Genomic DNA, 18,765 nt, shown 5'->3' with positions numbered 1-18,765 from the left:
AGCAGCCAAGACGTGTTTGGTGTCTGAAGTTAGCTTCTTTAGGTTTGCACTGGAGCTATGAGGCTCATGTAATGTGATAATCTAATAAGTAATGTAAGCATTCTCATGAGCATCATCTATGCGAATGATGCAAATTTTTGGCATGTTAGCTCTCATTACTTGTTAGCTACATTTGCCTTGCAGCTTGAGTGCAAAACTAAACAAGCAAACACCAAATCATGTCTTGCAGTAAAGGTACTTTCTGCTGAAGTATTGCTATAAGCTGTAGTTATTCATTCATTAAATGGAGGCCAGAAACTTACTCCCACCCAATCTGCTTCTTCCAGATGCTCCTCGTCACACCACAGTGCAGGTCAGTCCCCGGGGGGCCATATCGGAGGGCGACTCTGTGACCCTAACCTGCAGTAGTGAGGGAGCCCCAGACGTGGAGAGCTTTGCCTGGTTTAAGGAGGGTGAGAGTGGCAGTGTCCCTGACAGCTTCAAGCCAGAGCTCAGGCTCTGGAGCCTGGACTACAGAGACTATGGAGAGTACTTCTGTGTGGCCCGCAACTCCCTTGGCACTGACCGCTCCCGACCGGTCTTGGTCAATGTGACCTGTAAGAGCATTTCTGCTGCATTGGTAACACGGGGCTCCATAAAACTTCAACTCTGCTGGAAAAACCGACATACACTAGCAATGCCTTGTCAACAGCAAAACCAGCATATGCTGTGTTTTGGAAACTGGTATGGTGGTCAGCAGCAATGGAAGTTAATATGCTGGTCATCAGCAAAACCAGCATATGCTGGGTGACCAACTAAACCAGTGCCACAGCAGTACAAACCAGCTTAGACCAGCATGGAATTCAGATGAACATGACACTCTTCTGTTTATAGCAGACTGCTAAGAAACAAAGCTAAGAAAGGAATTAGCCAGTTAGCTAGTTGTCAAGGCTATAATGCTAACTGAAACCCTTTAGTTTGTTATAGTTTTAGCCATGTTAGTGGTTTTGGGGAAAGTATTTCCTCACAAACTTGGTCTGGTGACAAAACTCATGTCTTTCCAAAGTATTTTGGTGGCGTATGGCTTAGACACTTGAACTTTTCACACCCAAATTAATGACATTCTTCTGTCTGGCTAGTTTGAGCTTGCTGAGTTGGTGTCTGTCATGACGTCTGCTTATCTGTTTTTGTGTAACATCTTTATTTTTGGCAGAACATCGTGTCACACTGGCATAGATCTATGCTAACGTCACTAGGCCAAGGTTCAATTGTACAAATTTAGAACTTATCAGGGCAGCATGCATAGAGTGACATGGATTGTTAAAGCTTTCTGCTCTTTCTGACCCTCCCTGCTGAAAATTCATGCTGGTATAAACTGGATTATGCTGGTTTAGTCTTTTTTTTCTGATCACCAAACATGGTCATGCTGACTGACCAGCACAACCAAAACATGACATGTGCTGGTTTCGGTGGTGATCAGCCTAATAACTTCCATTGCTGGTGTCCAGCAAACCAGCATTCAAATCACAATATATCATTGCTGAAAAACATGTAGCTCCATTTTTGTTGATTTTTATTTTTCTACATTTGAAGACAATGGTTGTCCTTGATATAGTGTGAAAATTTCAAGGCAAATGGACCAATCGAAATGCTCCAAGATCACATAGAATAAAACATCTTTTGCCCCATGTAAAAGTTAATCTTCTGGAATTACATGTTTTTCCTTGGACAGCAACGATATGCTGATTTTGCTGGCGAGCAGCTATGCTGGTCTATGCTGGATTTTATTGCAGTATTTTGATAAATAGGTGCAATTTATCAGTCTAAATAGCATGTTCAGTGCTTAGTACAATATAAAAGTCCTTGCTAGCACTTCTAGCTGGTCCCTTTCTAATTATAAGCCTGTTTGGAATTAGCAGTAGCTTAATATTTCTAAAAAAATAGTTTTGAATTTGGCACCACCAGTAATAAGTGTGTAAGTATGTCTCTTAGGCATTTCTGAGCTAACTTGGAGGCAGCCGTGGCACTTTTTTGAGAATTTATTATTAAAGCTCTAAGGCCGTGTAACAACATTAAATGTAATAAAATTCATTTGGTATTAAATGTTTTATTAACTGTGCTCTGCAAAGGCGCTGCAAAGCAAAAGATCTGTTTTCACAGTAGGAGCTGGAAAGCAAAGCAGCAAGTCTCACATTTGTATTGTGTGTACTGCTCCATGTTGTCTGAATGTCCCCATCAAGACCCTCCCAAGAACACTAAGGTCCTCATCAGCCCCAAAGGTGACATCATGGAGGGATACTCGGTCAACCTCACATGCGCCAGCAACGCCAACCCCCCGGTGGAGAAATATGCCTGGTACAAGGTTGGTGGGGGTCAGCCCTGGGCCAGAGGTTCATCCCAGAATCTCACATTCTCCAGTGTGCGCTCACACCATGGCGGACAGTTCTACTGCACAGCGTGGAACGTCTTTGGCATGGGGACGTCCTCCTCAGTGACTCTGCCTGTGCTGTGTAAGTCCCTACTTGTTAAAAAATGCTGGGAATTTTGAAGTGTTGTTTATCGTGTCTTGGTGTGCTTAAGCATAGCTTTAACAGTTTTGGACTTGGGCTAGTTGAAAAACAAGTTCATACAGTTTTCCCAATAGATTAAGACATGTTTAATATCTGAAATGTGTTTGTTCAGTTTTAAAATGGAGCTACCAGGCTAAGGAAAGTAAGAAGTAATGGAAGCCGCTAGCTGACAGGTTAGCATCATACAAACCGCAGGCATCAATCATCACACGCCTCAAGACAAAGGATGTGCAAAAGTCAAGATTCAAGATGGCTACCGCTACTGATTTTAGTTATGCTACTCTTGTGAATGTTTCCTATGCTAACGGAGAGAGTCCAGGAGAGCAGCGTTTGCAGGAATGACATCTTTATTCAAAGAGTGCTCTGTCCATCTGTAGCAACCCAGTCTGACAAGAAATTCTACATACAGATTTTTCTACTGAGTATTTGCAAGTTTTAGGCAAGTACATAATGATTTAGGCCTTCAGTTTCAATGATGCTAAACTTTTGGTTGTTTCCATTGCTTCCATTTCTTAGCTATATTAGCTTCATAGCTCCAGTGCACAACTAAAGAAGGAAACTTTGGACATGAAATATGTCTTAGCTGACCTATTAGAATTATAATAATTAGATTTCTGGCCAAACTATTGCTTTAAGGTTACAAAATGTTAGCAGGTTAATATATATATATATATATATATATATATACACACACACACACACACACACACACACATATATATATATATATATATATATAAATATATAGGAAACTGACCTTAGTAAATATAAGTACTGAGTAAACTCTTTTTGTAGATTTGATATAGACTGAAGTAGGAATGTCAGGCTCATTAATCTGCTCAGGTTTCTCACTGTGAAATGAAGCTTCCCCTCCTGTCTGCCTTCATTAGCCCTTGAAAAGCTAATCAATCAGTCTCCATTCCCACTTACCCTCACCTATCCCCCTCTCTCTCTACCTCATTTTCTCTCTACCTCTTTCTCTGCCTGCCATCCGTATCGCTGCCTGTCTTTCAGATGCCCCAAAGAACACCTCGGTTTTGGCTCGGCCCTCCAGTGTGATCGAGGCGGGCGCTTCGCTGACCCTGACCTGCAGCAGTCAGGCTAACCCAGCTGTGGAGAACTACACCTGGCACCGGATCAATGCGGCTGACGCCTGGGAAACCCGATCAGGCCCCAGCTACACCATCGCTGAGGTCAGCGCTGGGGCCAGCGGCCAGTACTACTGCCAGGCCCGCAACCGCATTGGCGCCCAAAGCTCTCCTGTCCTCACTGTCCGGGTTAGAGGTCAGTGGGCTCCACAGTGGCGGTTCTCCTCTTGAAACCACTTGGCTATGATTATTTTTTCATAGATGTGCCCTGGAATTTTAGGAGAAAGTGAATCTACCCCTTTGATGTGTGAAGGAAAGGATTAGAAATAGAATAAAAAATATTTTTTAAATTATTTTTTAAATGATTTGATTATGATTCTTTAGGAAACTATCCAATGCATCATGGAATCTCAAATTTTGATTCAATTTCATTCCATTAAGATTTGATTGTGTATTTATTATAAAAATATGTAAAAATTAGGTACAATATTCCAATTCGCCAGCTTCTTATTCAAATCTTCCCGTTCCACCTTAAATAGTGCAGCAGTTACATTCTGACACCTCAGGTAAATTTATGACTCCTAAGTTTTACGTCACCGATCAGCCAAGGCAAAGAAATATCAGCCAATTGCTGATCACGTATTTGAAACTGATACATAGCCCATTGATCCTTCCATCTCTAATTTTATTCCATTTGAATGTTACAAAGTCAGTGTTGTTGAATTGCCACCCTTAGATCAATGCATCATTATACATTTTACACATTTCAAATTTTTGGCATTTTCAAATATGATAAGCACTAAAACACATTTGAGCTCGTCAGATCAGCTCAAACAGGCAAAGTCTACAAAAAAATTACCTTCCATAGACTTTCATGCTAAAGAAATTGATTTCACATTTGCTGAAGAATTTTAGTGTATATTTAGTCAGTGTTATAGTGCACAGTATCCTCACTGATAAGAGATTCAGAGAGTCTATAGAGGCTTCGGTTGTGGACAGTTGTGAGATTTCATGTGATTGTGATTGCGTTTCCTTTTCTACAGTCAGCTGTTTAGACTGTGTATAATTCTGCATGTCTGCTTTTCTTTGGCCTCAACTGTCACAAGCTTTTACAGCCACATCACATGTTTCACATACACACTTCCTTGGTTGGAGTCATCATTCCGCTTTCTCTTTAATGTTCTTTTCTAATTTAATCATACTACCACTTCCTCTTTTCTCGAAAGTTTATTTTGTTGAACGTCTTATTCTGTATTTCAGATTTTTGCTTGAACAGGTAGAAAAAGGTTGATTTGCCAAAATACTTTGTGAGAACGAGAGACTTTAAAGGAGTCAGTGATATGAATTAGCTCAGATTCATACAAACAGAATACTAGCTCTGTACTGCATAGTGTTGCCATATGGCAACAATTACTTTTTTCATTTTTTGTCTAAGTGCAATGATATATGTATTTTTTTCTGTTTCTTTGGAAAACTGAAGTTTTGTATGTATAACATTGTTTTACTTTTGTCTGACCACATGCTTTCCAGGTGCAGCCCACTAGTTTTCCATGATACTTTTCTTTATTTTGCACACATCATATGGTGAGGCCTAGCATCTTCAACACAAAATTTGTGCATAATTTTAAATTTACATACAACAACTTCAAAATGTGAACACAATCTGTGGGACGTTCAAGTTCTTTTCCATAAACAAAAAGATGCAATAGGATTTAATAAAATGAAAAAATATATGTGTTGCCATATGGCAACAGTATGCAGCAGTTCCATTGTCACATGCTGTTCCCCCAACAATTTTTTATTTAAAATCTTTTTAAATATTTCTATTAACTATGCCATTTGACATAAGAAAAAATAGCATTGTGATTACATTGCTACATATTACAAATGCGATACAGCTTGCAATAAATAAAACTAATATAAAAATTATATTAAACACATTGGTGAATCAAACATGTAACAAAGATTTTTCCTGCATTATTTTATCCAATAATTGACTTTTGCTGGATTACATTAACACAGAAGCTCATCTGGAACTCTGATTGGTCAGGATGCTCACAGGACACAGTAAAAACACGGATTTTTTAGGAAGCTGATTTGCATATTACAGCCTTCTATGAAATCAGTAGTACAAAGGCTAGTATTGTGATAACTAATAAACAATATATTGTGCAGCCCTTTCTTCCAATATAAAAACTGAATACAGAGATGTCCTGTGTTTGATTGACAGGTCGGCTGAAGGTGATTGCGCTGGCGTCTGCAGTGGGCGTGTCCATAGGGCTCGTCACACTGACCGTGGCCGTTATGATCAGGTGACCATTAAATCCATTCTGGTGTAGATTCATAATAGTCATGTCCATCCTGAAGCTGAACCTAACATGCAGGATGTCTCCCGCAGTAAGAATATGCACCGAGTGGACACTGAAGTGCTAGAAGAGGACAAGCAGGTCTTTTCACCATCTTACATATTCATATTGTCTGATGTTAAAACATATAATGGAAAACCAAATGTTCCTCAGTCCATACAATCCACATAATGGAAACTCACATATGGCCCCTCATTCAGCTTATAGTGGCTTAGCCAACCTGTTCCTGTTGAAGTGATGCGGAGTGTTGTTACTGCTTAGCATGCACCATTACGATTGGAATTCAGGGGAAAACACAAAATACAAGAAAATGTGGAATAAGTCTCCTTAAATTTCTTAGTGTAAAGGCGGTTTTAAGTTCTGTCGATAGAATTATTTTGTCTCTTAACATTATTGCAGCTGGGATCCCCCATGGAAGTGGACGCACTGGTTTACGAATCCCCCCAACAAACGCTTCAGCTCCGGAAAACAAAGATGGCAGACATTCCAGTGCGTTACGCTAAACTTTTTCATTAAGATAAACATGATAAAGCAGTTATTACGTTTAATCTCCTATTGATAACATATATTTCAAAGAATTCATCTATTTCTTTCCAAAATGTATACAGAGAAACAAAAAGAGAGAAAGAAAGAAGGAGTGTAGTTCACTCATTTGATGATTATGAAGCTATCAGTGAAGGAAAGCTACAGAGAAAAAGTTAGCGTAACGCTAACTGACCTCCCAGTAGATTTCAATCACTGTTAGCATCTTACCTTTTTGGGGAAAGTAAAATAACTTATTATTTGGTCCAAATGATGCAGTTCTCATCATTTCTTTCTGTTTTTGCGGTAGGAGGAACCAGAAGAAGTGTACGAGAACGCTCACCCTGCTATCGTTCCCCTTAAGGAGGCCGCAGAGAACACTGAGGGAGATGGGAATGATGGGAAAGTGAAGTATGTCACTGTGCATTACTCTAGAATGCCCAGGTTAGGGTCTCATCCTTTGTATTGATACACAATACTGCAGCTAATGAGAAGAGTAGCTCACCACAAAATGCTAATGTGGCTAACAGTAAATAAAATCTATTAGCACAGAAACAGTTGCTTTTAAAGTAACAGCTTTCCTCTCGTTTTCATTCATTGTTTGCCATGTTAGCATTTTTGGGCTAATGAATTCCTCTGAGTTGTAGCATTTATGGGTCATTTTTGTTCTTCCACAGCCTGGGCCAAGCGCAAATCACTAAAGTACCACTGGATGGCACAAAAGATCCTAAAGAGGGGCCCAGTGTTCTTTACTCTGTATTGGCCAAACAGCCACAGCGGTGATTGTGGAATTCAGATTTTTTTACAGTACCTGAGACGCCAAATCTCAGTGTTCTTCATCTTCATTCCTCATCTAGCTAATTATCAAAGCCTCCTTACGAGTTAAATCAGATAAACCTTCATGCAAAACATTGTGATAATGTGCTAATGTGGCTAACAAGGAATGATGTGGCCAGGTAGCATGATGTTATGTCAGATTAGCCATGCTAGCACTGTTTGGTTGACCTGGCCTTATAACCTTTTGTGAACTATTTCTTAATCCACACTACTTGTGATACCTAGAATAATCACATTTACTGGGTATCAGAAGGGTTCTCAATCTAAAATGGAACAATTTAGGATCCCATACTGTTCCACTGCCCAAGAAGGTTCAACTTTGAGGAAAACAGTTTTGCATCAGACTCTGTTAGTGATGGTCTAGTTAGCATAACAGACCTTTTCAAAATTTGTCTCTTGGTCACGAGTCATGAGTCCAACATAAGACCTTATGATTTCTCTGCATATTAATGCAAAGTTACAAAAAATACTGACATGATGTTGTTTTTGTTATGCAACCAAAAGATTGCCTTGTCTTGTAATGCCTGATGTACTAATAACTAACAAACTGTATCAGTCCTTTATGAATAATTGAATAATTTGTTTCATTAATCTTCCCTCTTTTAATAAAACCATATTACGCAGACAATCCTGGTTGTTTTGATATGGTACTGTTTCAATACTGTGTTGTGTAATATGATATTACATTGTTTTCATGACTTAGCAAAGATGTTTGAGTATTATCTCGCCCAAATGACCACATCTCCTCACACATAGTACACAATGTCTTGTGTAAATCTCTGACCTCACAAATGATTCAACTGCATTTGGAAACCACAAAAGCTCAAATTCCGTGATTTGATTGGGTTACAGAAGAGAATTCTTCTGAAAACTACCCTAAATACATAAATGCAAATGTTCAAAAGTTCTAGATGGCACTTCTAAAGAGTGAATTCAGCTACTTTAAGGTTGCTAATATAGGTGTTCAATTGTGCCCATACAGCTTGTAAAACCCCCATAAAAAAGCATTGCCAACTCTGGAGTGGCCTGAGGTCACTGTGCCCAAAGCCAAGCATCAGATAAAGAGGTATAAAAAAGCCCCCTAGCCCTAGGCACTGGGGCAGTGGAACTGTTCTCTGGAGTAATGGAGCTCCATCCAATACCTTTGGGATGAGTTGGAGTGATGTTTGTGAACCAGAACTGATCATCCAACATCAGGACATGATCACACTAAGGCTCTTGTGGCTGAATCCAATCAAATCCTCACAGCAATGTTCCAAGATTTAGTGTAAAGCCTTCCCAGAAGAGTGGAGGCTATTACTGCAGCAAAAGGGGACAAACTCTAATAGTGAAATATGGATAAAGCCAAAAATTAGTGTATTAGCATATTTCTAAATAATATGATGAATTATTCTAACATTCCAAAATTGCTATTGATCTTCAGATTAATGCTTCATAATTCACTTACATCCCTATTTGGTAATACTAAGGCTACTTTGGCTGTGGTTTATGCAAACAAACAAACACAAACAAACAAATATACAAACCAAAACAGTGCCAATATACGTATGAGGGTTAATTAATGTATTTATTTACTTGAAGCTTCTACAATGTGGTCAAGTCTTGGGTCTAGATCACTATGTGGACTCTTAAAAACACACCAAGATTCAGTGCGTCATCATGACTGACTCAGCTCTTCTCCACCACTCTCTCACCGAGCACTGAAGAAGCAATCAACTGTGCATAAGAAAAAGTATGTCTCTCCAAGTGGCCGAGAGAGCAGTAAAGGCAGGTCAATAGCGGAAAAACCCTTAAAGCTCACCACCGCAACCAACGGTGCCACTGACGTCACCAAATGACGCATGCACGATTCCTAAGACCATATAAATGTTACACTGTAAAGATATCTAGGAGTGTTTTTCCATCTCAAAAGCAACAAGAACAGACTCAGTACTTACAGTTGTAGTTTTAGTTCTATACATTGTATGCCAGTCGTCACTTCTAAGCTTAATAGCCTAAAGTGAGGCACTTGTGTAGGCCTTAGCTTGCTAACTACCACCTTACATCAGCAGGAATTTAAAACCAGTTGAGTTGTTTACTACATTAAAACATTAAGTAATACACTAAATAAATGTTGCATGAGATCTCAGCGATATCTGGGTAAGTTCCACTCCTGAGGAATTTGAGTAAACTTGGGCTGAAACATATGGACATGAGAAGAGTCTCCTAGCAAATTTCAATGAGGGAACATAGAAACATGGGAATTACAAAGAGGAACACAAGGCCTGGGAAACACAGATGACCCCCATGAGTGCTAATACAATTAGAGTGTCTGTTTCCTAGAAATTTTAATGAGCAAATAAAGGCCCCAGGGAACATAGAACCATGGGGTCATAGGAATGACTCCCATAAATGCTAATAATTAGAGACAGTGGTCTCCATCTGTGGTCCTGGAGAGCTGCCTACCTGCAAAGTCTACTTCCAACCACACTTTGCTACACCTGCTACAGCTAATTACCCTCTTCCCAAGTCCCTAATTGGATGGATCAGATGTATTAGAGTTAAGTAAAGGGTGGGGCAGCTTAGGGCTTCAGCAGGAGGTGTTAAGTGTATCGTTGAGTACTATCAAGTTTTGGTACCAACACTGAACAGATGCTAGCCATTATTGCTAAGCTAACGGAGTGGAAAATGCTCTTAAGATAATCCTCAGCTGACAAGTGTCATGGATGACAATATTTCAGAAAAAAACAGGTTTATATCTTTAATACAAGAGATTAACACTCAAACATTTATTAGTTCATTTACAGTGCATTGTAGGAATATGTAGTATATGTGCTTAGAAGTTGGAACACTAGAGTTTATGTTTTCATCCTACTTATGGTAGTTGCCACCATATACTGGTACAATTACATTAAATACAATGCCATAGTAAATAAATATTAATAACAGGCTGCCTCTTGTTATTTTCATGGTCAAATTTGAACAATTTGAAGGTGAGCATAAAAATGATATAGCAAATTAACACTATTGGGCACTAGATGGAAAATAAAATGTCTCTAGTTTGCAGTCTCTTTACAGCTTCATTCATTCATTGACCTGATCTTGACATGTTGGTGTACAATGATCTGTACACTGGACAGCGTTCAAAGGATGCCGTCAGCATTAGTTGCTGTCCGAAGTGATCTTGAGCGTTTACGCCTGAAAGAACATATCGGTGTTAGTCATTCTAATAGGACACATAATTCCCCTTTCTTGTAAATTTTGTTGATCAGCCATGATCCACTTTTGTGTCTGAAGTTTGTTCTATAGTTGTAAACTTTATCTATCCAGGCTTCAAAATGGCTGCTACTGTTTTTAGCAATTAAATATACTTTTAACCTGTCATACAGTGTCAGAAACCACATACACAAGTCTATTTGAGCTTACTTTCCTTGTAGCTACATTGGCTTCTTATATCCAGTGCTAAACTAAAAAAGCACACTTCATACAGCAAACGTCTTGGCTGATCAGCTAATTTGGTTAAGCTATTGCTTTAATGTTTATGTCTCGGGTAATTTAGCAGACTTAATTAGCACAGGTCCTTACCTTCTTACACAAACAGCAATAATGACTACTGCTATCAACGTGAGGACGACTCCCAGCACAATGCCAGTAAAGGAGAAACCGCTACCATCTGCAACACAGAGATTTCTCCAATTAATACACAATCAGTGTGGATATCTCATAACAACAGTTACAGTTCTGCATGAATTAGGGTGTGCAACATGTAAATTATATGTAAATGAGATGCTGGTAGGCTGGCACTTGAATTCACACACTGAACCCGATTCATGGCTGGCGCTCAAATCTGCACTTGTTTCCAAGCTGTACAAAAGTTTCACGAAATTGTACTTTAACTGTATTGAATAAGGGCCTCTATGAGGGCCCCAAGGAAATGTTAGGGTCGGGCCTCCCCCGCAAGCAGTTATGCCACTGAGTTGCATTCAATACTTATAAGAGAAAAGACATTTGTAAATTAGACATTTAAGTGGCTAATTTCATAACACACCTTTCTGGACGGTGACTCGAACAGTAGCCCCAGTGGTTTTGAGCCATGCAGGTATACAGCCCACTGTCTTTAGTGCTAACGCTCTCTATAATGAGCTTCTGGCCTGAACCTTTGGATGATGTTCCAGCTCCACTGCTCTTAAACCATGTGAAGTTCGTCACCGGTGAGGCAGCATCACTGCTACACGTCAGGGTCAGTGAAGTGCCCTCTACAATCTGACCAAGGCTACTCATTATCACTAAAGTGTTTACTGGTTCATCTGAAAGAGAAGTGGATGTTATACAATTCGCATGCAAAAGTTTGGGTGCTCCAGGTCAAATTGCATGTTTTTGTTGATTTTCTACGTGAAAATAAGTGACACATCCTTTACAGAGAACACATTTTGCACATTGTAATGCACAATTACTGTTAATTTGCTGAATTTAACATGTTGGTGAAAAACATAATAAGCAAACAAACAGTAATCATTATAATCATTACATACATACTTAAATGTGTTCTTTATAGAGGACATGTTAACTTATTTTCACTTTAAAATTAACAAAACGTAATTTGTCTGGGGTGTTCAAACTTTTGCATATACACGTGTGTGTATATATTTATGTATATATATTCATATATATATATATATATATATATATATATATATATAATCACAGTAAGAAAAATAATCTTTGTTGTTGTGTCTTAATATTTACATATAAAGCATTAGATATCAATATGATAACTCTAATTGTAGGTTTACCTAGTTAGTAGTTAAGAGAGAGGTTTCTAATAAATGAGCCTGTAAGTGTATATATCTAAACTGCACCTCAGATACATAAGAAGTCAAAACTGTCAACATACCGATATACTGCAAATTAGCTGCAACAGTATGTTCATTCTGATTTAACCCTTAAAAGTTATTACTTTTGTTTTTTTGATGTAATATTCAAATATGATTCCATATTTAATTCCTTAAGTTACGCAATGACTTATATTTATGCTTGATTGGCAAAATGTTACTATTGTATCTAGACCTTCAGTTCAGGCCATAAATGCCAAAACAAAAAAATACAGCTCTATGATAATGCTAATTTCTGCTAGGGTCCCTATGGGATTCTAGTAGTATGTTAGTGCTATGCTATTGGTGATTTATGAGGACATTGTTTGCCTGTTCTAGAAAAAACATAGACATTTGAAGCTTGTAAAGGGCATTTCATGCTATGATAGTGGTTAATCTGACACATTCGCCTTCCATTCAGCTCCTGAAGTCCTAGCCAATGGGAGAGCTCACTTGGCTGTGTCTGCCTAGAGACCACTGAGAAAAAAATTCTGATTGCATAGTTTTTTTTAAAGGGATTTTTAAGAATTTAGCCATTTGTTTCAAACCCAAACTTAAAAATGAAATAAGAGCAGTACTACAGTACTTGCTGAGTTTAAACATATTCTGTTTAATAAAAATGAATGTTAAAATGATTGACATTTCACTGAAATCATAAGGCTTTTAACAGAATCTCTCTGCTTGTTTGAATGAATTACAAGTGAGAAAATATTAACATTCCCTTACATCTTGGTTTTGTTACTGTTGCCAATAAAATCCAAGAATTAAACCACTTAAACTGTTATTATAATCTTAACTCAGTTTGTCTTAAACATTTCTTTCCACACTGCTGGGAAGTTTGTTCGTTGCTATTTCTCTTTTAGTCCTATTGTTTTTATGTCCACATTTGTGTAGAATGCAGCCATAGGACGACCCCCTGCTAAAAGCAGAATAAAGAAGAAGGCCTGTTGCTATGACAGCGTGTCACTTCTTCTTTTTCTAGTCACCTGGCCTTGCTTTTTCACACTTTCTGACACATTTGTACTGAAGACGAACAGATTCGAACAGCAGAAGAAGGTCATAAGGGTGTCACTATCATGTGTTTTGAGGAAAGCCCTATTTAGCATAAGTCTGTGTGATTCAGAGCGCTCAGTTTGACTTCCTCAAAGAGTTTCTGTTTCTGGTGCGTCTTTGACATACTGGAGATGTACTAAGACTGTGGCCACATGCAAAGTTTTATGCTCTTCTGTCTGTAATGCATATTTGCTAAAAACATAGTTCTAGTTGCAGGCTGCAGATAAGCTACTACACACTGGTGAAAATCCAGTGGGGGATCCTTCAGGGACGTCTCATGATGCAAATAATGAATATACATTAATAAAACTCTGCATGTATTGTAGTAATTATCTTATCTCATTGTTAAGTTTTGTTTAGAAACAAAGGGGTTAAACTCTTAAAACGTACAACAGAAAACTGTCCAATCAGCTGAGGCAGCTGAGTAAAAAGCTTTGCAGGTAGTTGCTTAAACTTGCACAGATAAATAACTGTTCTGGGCCTTGACGAAATCTCCCTGCCTGCTACTTCTGTTGTAACTACAGTGGAAGTTAACACAGTGGTTAAAGAGAAACTGTTGCGTCTGTAGCGTACGATTACCACAGATGACAATTTCCTGTAGTCAGTAAATGACAGAAGACCATTAGACTCAAAACGCGCTTATAATAGAAACCAGTATGCAGGTGATATTATAACTGTAGCTGACCATACGCTACACATACAGGACAAAGAGAATAGGTTGAAAAACATTGGAGTAGTCCTTTAAAACTAGTGACGCAGATTGGAGGCTTGTTGTTGTACGTGGAAGAATAAACAATAAATCGCCCCTTGATGTAATAAGGGCTTTTCTTTGGGCTTTGAGGTAAGGTGGCTTTAAAAAGTGCATTATTCCTTAATTCAGCCAAAAGTGGTACAACTTTCAGTTAATGAGCATTTGGGGTGCATTAAGCAGATAAAAACAGTGGTATGAGCCACCATAAAGCCTAAATTTTGCCCAAACTTTTGTCCAATTTTATAGACAACAGTATGTCATACAGTGTCTATTTGAGATGACTGAACAACTCAACATGGTTTAAGGCAAGTTTACCATGATTTAGCATGCAGTAGGCTGCAATGCTAATTGGTAGCTATAAGCTTCCGTTGCTTGTTAGACACATTAGACTTGAGATGAATTAGAGAAACAATTTCAGACACCAAACATGTCTTGGTTGATCAACTATATGGATCATTCTATTGAACTGGTTCGAAAGTCAGAGTTGAACTTATACCTTAATTAAGCTTATTTTATTCAAATAAATTATCCTTTTACTTTACCAAATGCTTCGGTAGGGAGTGTTTTGGTAGTGACAATTATGGCTAGTTTTGAGCAGAACTCTAGAACGCGAGCCTGCGAGAAAATCAGAATAGATCAGCATGGCTGGTCACCAACAAAACCAGCATATCACTGCTGTCAGAGGAAAACCTTGTATCTCCATTTTTTGTCATTTTTCAGTTTTTGACATAATTTGAAAATACCTGTTGCCCTTTACATTGTGTGTAAATTTCATGAAGAATGGAGCAAAAGAAATGGGCCAAAATGTATTGGAAAAAAAAAGTCTGGTTCCATTCACTTACCTTAAAATTAAAGTAGGTTTTTTCCTTCTCCTGTAAAGTTAACATTTTAGAGATATGAGGTTTTCTTCTGACAACAGTGATATATTGTGTTTTGATGCTGGTATGCTGGTCAACCAGCATGACCATGTTGGGTGACCAGCTAAAGTAGCACCAGAGCAGTATAACCAGCACAAACCAACTTAGACCAGCATAGACCAGCTTAAAATTCGTGCTGGTTTGTGCTGTTCTTTTCAGCAGGGTGGCCAGTACATGACTAGAAAACACAGCTTTGAACGTAAAATCATAATATTTTTTGTTAAAACACAAAAAAAAATAAACATAAAAATGTTCTTAATTGCAGAAAATGTGCAATTTGGTAGTGACAATTCTGAATGTTACACACTGATTTTTAGACTTTTGGGCACATTTACTTCAAAAGAATGGGATCTAACTGCTCACCATGTGGCCATGTGGGACAGGGAGGCACTTCTTGCTCTAAAAAAAGCAGCTCTGGCAAAAATAAGGCTTCGTCTATGGACTAAAACTCTTTGTGTTTTCGTAGTGAAAACTTGGAAAAGAATTTTTTTCCTTTAAAATTAAACTTAATTTATTTTAAACTTTTTTTCTTAAAAAACTTAATTGCTCAAAGAATCAAAAAGTTCTTTAAGAAACATTGAAAAAAGTTTCCTAATAGGAAGCCCCCTATAAATGATGATTTTGCATATATTTAGCTTATTTAGCTTATATAGATTGTAACATCATCCTTGTAAATATCTAATGTCTGAATAATTTATGTTTTTTGAATAATTGTTTTACTGTGGGGCCACAGTTTGAACTAACTTGGTAGAATGGTCCACATATGAGGTGAGGGGAAAGTTGTTAGTTTGATTTTCGGCCAAACCATCGCTTTAGATCTATCCGCCTATTTGGCCTACAGCAGTTTAGCCCTGCCCATTCACACTGGAGTTAAAAGGACTGGACAATCCAGGGCAGCCAGTCGGAATAGAGCACATTTACATATACAGGTCTTAAAGGTACAGTAACAAAAACAGCCTGTTTAATTCTAAGGGAAAATAAGGTTGGAAAATGGTCATTAAAATGAAATATGATTATTTTGGTACTCAAATGTTACGAGAGGACCTCAAAGGAAAAATAATATAAAGGAAAAATGTAGAACATGTGCCCTTTTATATTACCTGTTACTTGTAGAGTAAATCCCCTCTGGGCTGGCAGCTTTTTCACCGGGTGGTTCGTGATAAAGCGGAACACATAGACGCCGCTGTCAGTGGTCCTCAGGTCAGATATCCTGAAAGAGCAGTTTTTGGACCCTGTCGTGCCCAGGTACTGCACCCTGCCCCGGTACGCGGGGTCTGGAAAGATTCCATTGCTGTGGTAGACGTAGGTGGCCGTGATGCATAAGCTCTGGTTCCGACACCACATCTCAGAACGCACTTTGAAAGGCGTTCCCTGCGCCGAGTCCTCGGGGAAGTCATAGGTGCAGGGCACCGTCAGAGAGGAACCACGAGGGGCGCGGATTGGACTCTCTGGAACACGTACCACCCAGTCACCAGCCAGAACACCTACACACAAGAAAAGACACATTCAACTTTTATCTTGAACTACCTTGAATTAAAGTGGATATTGACACAATTGTGCACCCATGACCCACAGCAAACACATGGGATACAATAGCAACCACCTAGCAACACCCTAGCAACCACTTGGTGTGCCATAGCAACCACCTAGCAACCAACTGGGATACCATAGCAACCACTTAACAACACCCTAGTAACCATATAGGATACCGCAATCTAGCAACCTTCTGAGACACCATAATAACCAGCTAGCAATACCCAAGCAAACACATGGGATACCATAGCAACCACCTAGCAACCAACTGAGATTTCAAATCAACCGCCTAGCAGCACCCTAGCAACCACTTGGGGTACCATAGCAACCACCTACTAACACCTTAGCAATCCACTGGGACACCATAGCAACAACCTAGGAACCAACAGGGATACCATAGCAACTACTTATCTCACCCTGGCAACCATCTGGGGCACCATAGCAGCCACCTAGGACCCTAGTAATCACCTGGGGTCCCATAGCAGCCACCTAGCAACACCCAAGCAAACACAAGGGATACCATAGCAACTGCCTAGCAACACGCTAGCAACAACTTGAGATACCACAGCAATAAACTGGAAACATGGTATCTAGCTTAAGCGGCGCAATAACTGCATTTTCCTCAGGAAATGCATGCTTCTACTTCATAATGCAGCTCATCCATGCTAAGCATTTTCAACCAACTGTCAATATGATACATTTTATTATTCATAACTCTAATATCTTAACTATTTAGTCAAACATGAACATTTAGGTGGAGTGGCATATCTTGAGAGCATCAACTTGTTTAAGACTTAACATCAGCATTAACAAGCAAATTACATTGTATTCACTTTAAAATAAAGGTGTAATGCCATATAAAACGGGTTATACAGAATAAAAACACTTTCTGTGGTTCTCTAAGGTACCTTTCAAGTCTCAATTGAGTTTTATAGAAGCAAAAGCATCTCTTCTGTAGTACCACTCTAATGAATTCCAGAGGGACTAACTCTGTTGTACCTGCTTTCCTCTCAGATTGTTTAGACACACTATTTTGCGCTTGTAATCATCTACCGATAAGGCTTTTCCTCAATAGTCCCGTTACTGAAGAGGTGGTGCAAAAATGCAGACTCTCACAAGATTTAACCTTACCTGAGATAAATATAGAGGTCCAGATCCATCTGATCTCAAAGTGACCCACGCCCATCTCAGCTGCCTTGCTGTGAGGTTCTCCACAAATCTAAAGAGAGCAGCAGCTTTCAGAAACAAAGCCTGACAGATTTCACTTCTCTTTTTTTGATGTTGCCATGTAAGGCTTTTTTTGGTATTTATTTTTGGATGTTGAGTTTGCTCTGTTATATGGAAGGAAATTTTTTTCAAAATCCCTGTATAATTCAGTCTTTGAGATGTAAAACGTAATTCAGAGCAGTTTGACATGAAATAGTTAGTTGTAGAGAAACGATGAGACTTCTTTACACTGGTGGTGATAGGAACCAGGGGTCACCATGTCTACAACACAAATATAGCCATTTTATTTACTATCCAAAACCACCACATGTGTCTGAGTTTTTATATGTTGATGATGGTAAAATAGTCACAAATCTGAAAAAAAAGCTTTTCTTTAGGGACCATTCTGCCTTATAGCGCCCCGCATTTACCCCTCTGAGATGAATGAATTAAAATACATTTGTACTTTATCACAAAACTAGCATAAAACAATGTATCAGGCAGCATGTAGTTCTGACTCTGTAAGTTTCTCTAGAACAGAGCGTTTCACACCAAACCACCCTGAATGACTTTGTTTACATCTCAACCATTTTTTGACCAATTTTGTTCCCCTTTAACACCTTGTAAGAGTAACCAAATTGGCAGCTCAGGTCTTTTTATCTGTCAGGCTGTTTTATTGCCTACATTTGCATACAATGCATGCTATTAGCCTATGTGTGAGTCCTACAGCCCTGTTTCTTACTATTAGCAGTACACGGCAGTTGCTAAAGGCCCCGGAGCCACCAGGGGGCCCCAAGCATGCATATGAAAATGTATTTAGTATTGTTTGTTTAGTGCAGTCTAGAGATGCTTCTTTTCCATAAAGTTTTGCTTTTTCATTATTATTGCATTCAAAAGAATATGACTGGGTTGGTGGGATCTTCCAAGTACTGTGTTATTTAGAGCCCCCAGATGTTCCGAAGTGGTCCTGCTTTCAGGACTGCTTTAGTGTTGTAACGCTCAATACCAATGATTTCTGCGTTTACAAGACATAAATTCCCTTTTTACCACAGTCTTGACAAATTGTCCACCTGCTTTCAATGAGCTGTGAGTC

The 18,765-nt window shown here is 38.8% G+C and overlaps 1 protein-coding gene across 1 annotated transcript; it reads right to left on the bottom strand.

The window, feature by feature from the left end:
- Nucleotides 1-10,041: 10,041 nt before the first annotated feature.
- Nucleotides 10,042-17,693, bottom strand: LOC118798928 (sialic acid-binding Ig-like lectin 14). Its single transcript, XM_036558554.1, has 4 exons — nt 17,598-17,693; nt 16,034-16,417; nt 10,927-11,014; nt 10,042-10,539 (listed from the first exon to the last, which is right to left on the bottom strand). Exons 1-4 carry the CDS (start codon nt 17,650-17,652, stop codon nt 10,485-10,487), a joined length of 582 nt encoding a protein of 193 aa, XP_036414447.1. The 5' UTR covers nt 17,653-17,693; the 3' UTR covers nt 10,042-10,484.
- Between the last annotated feature and the right edge of the window lie 1,072 nt (nt 17,694-18,765).

Source organism: Colossoma macropomum, unplaced genomic scaffold (genome assembly GCF_904425465.1).
Source record: "Colossoma macropomum unplaced genomic scaffold, Colossoma_macropomum, whole genome shotgun sequence".
Taxonomy (NCBI): Eukaryota; Metazoa; Chordata; class Actinopteri; order Characiformes; family Serrasalmidae; genus Colossoma; species Colossoma macropomum.
Note: the sequence above shows the minus strand (reverse complement) of the source record. Positions and strands in the feature narration are given on the sequence as shown.

Coding starts and splice junctions, on each gene's coding strand:
- LOC118798928 (XM_036558554.1), bottom strand. CDS start 17,652: ATGGGCGTGGGTCACTTTGAGATCAGATGGATCTGGACCTCTATATTT. Junction 16,418..17,597: donor GACCTCTATATTTATCTCAG/GTAAGGTTAAAT, acceptor TCTTGTGTGTAG/GTGTTCTGGCTGGTGACTGG. Junction 11,015..16,033: donor ATTTACTCTACAAGTAACAG/GTAATATAAAAG, acceptor TCTGTGTTGCAG/ATGGTAGCGGTTTCTCCTTT.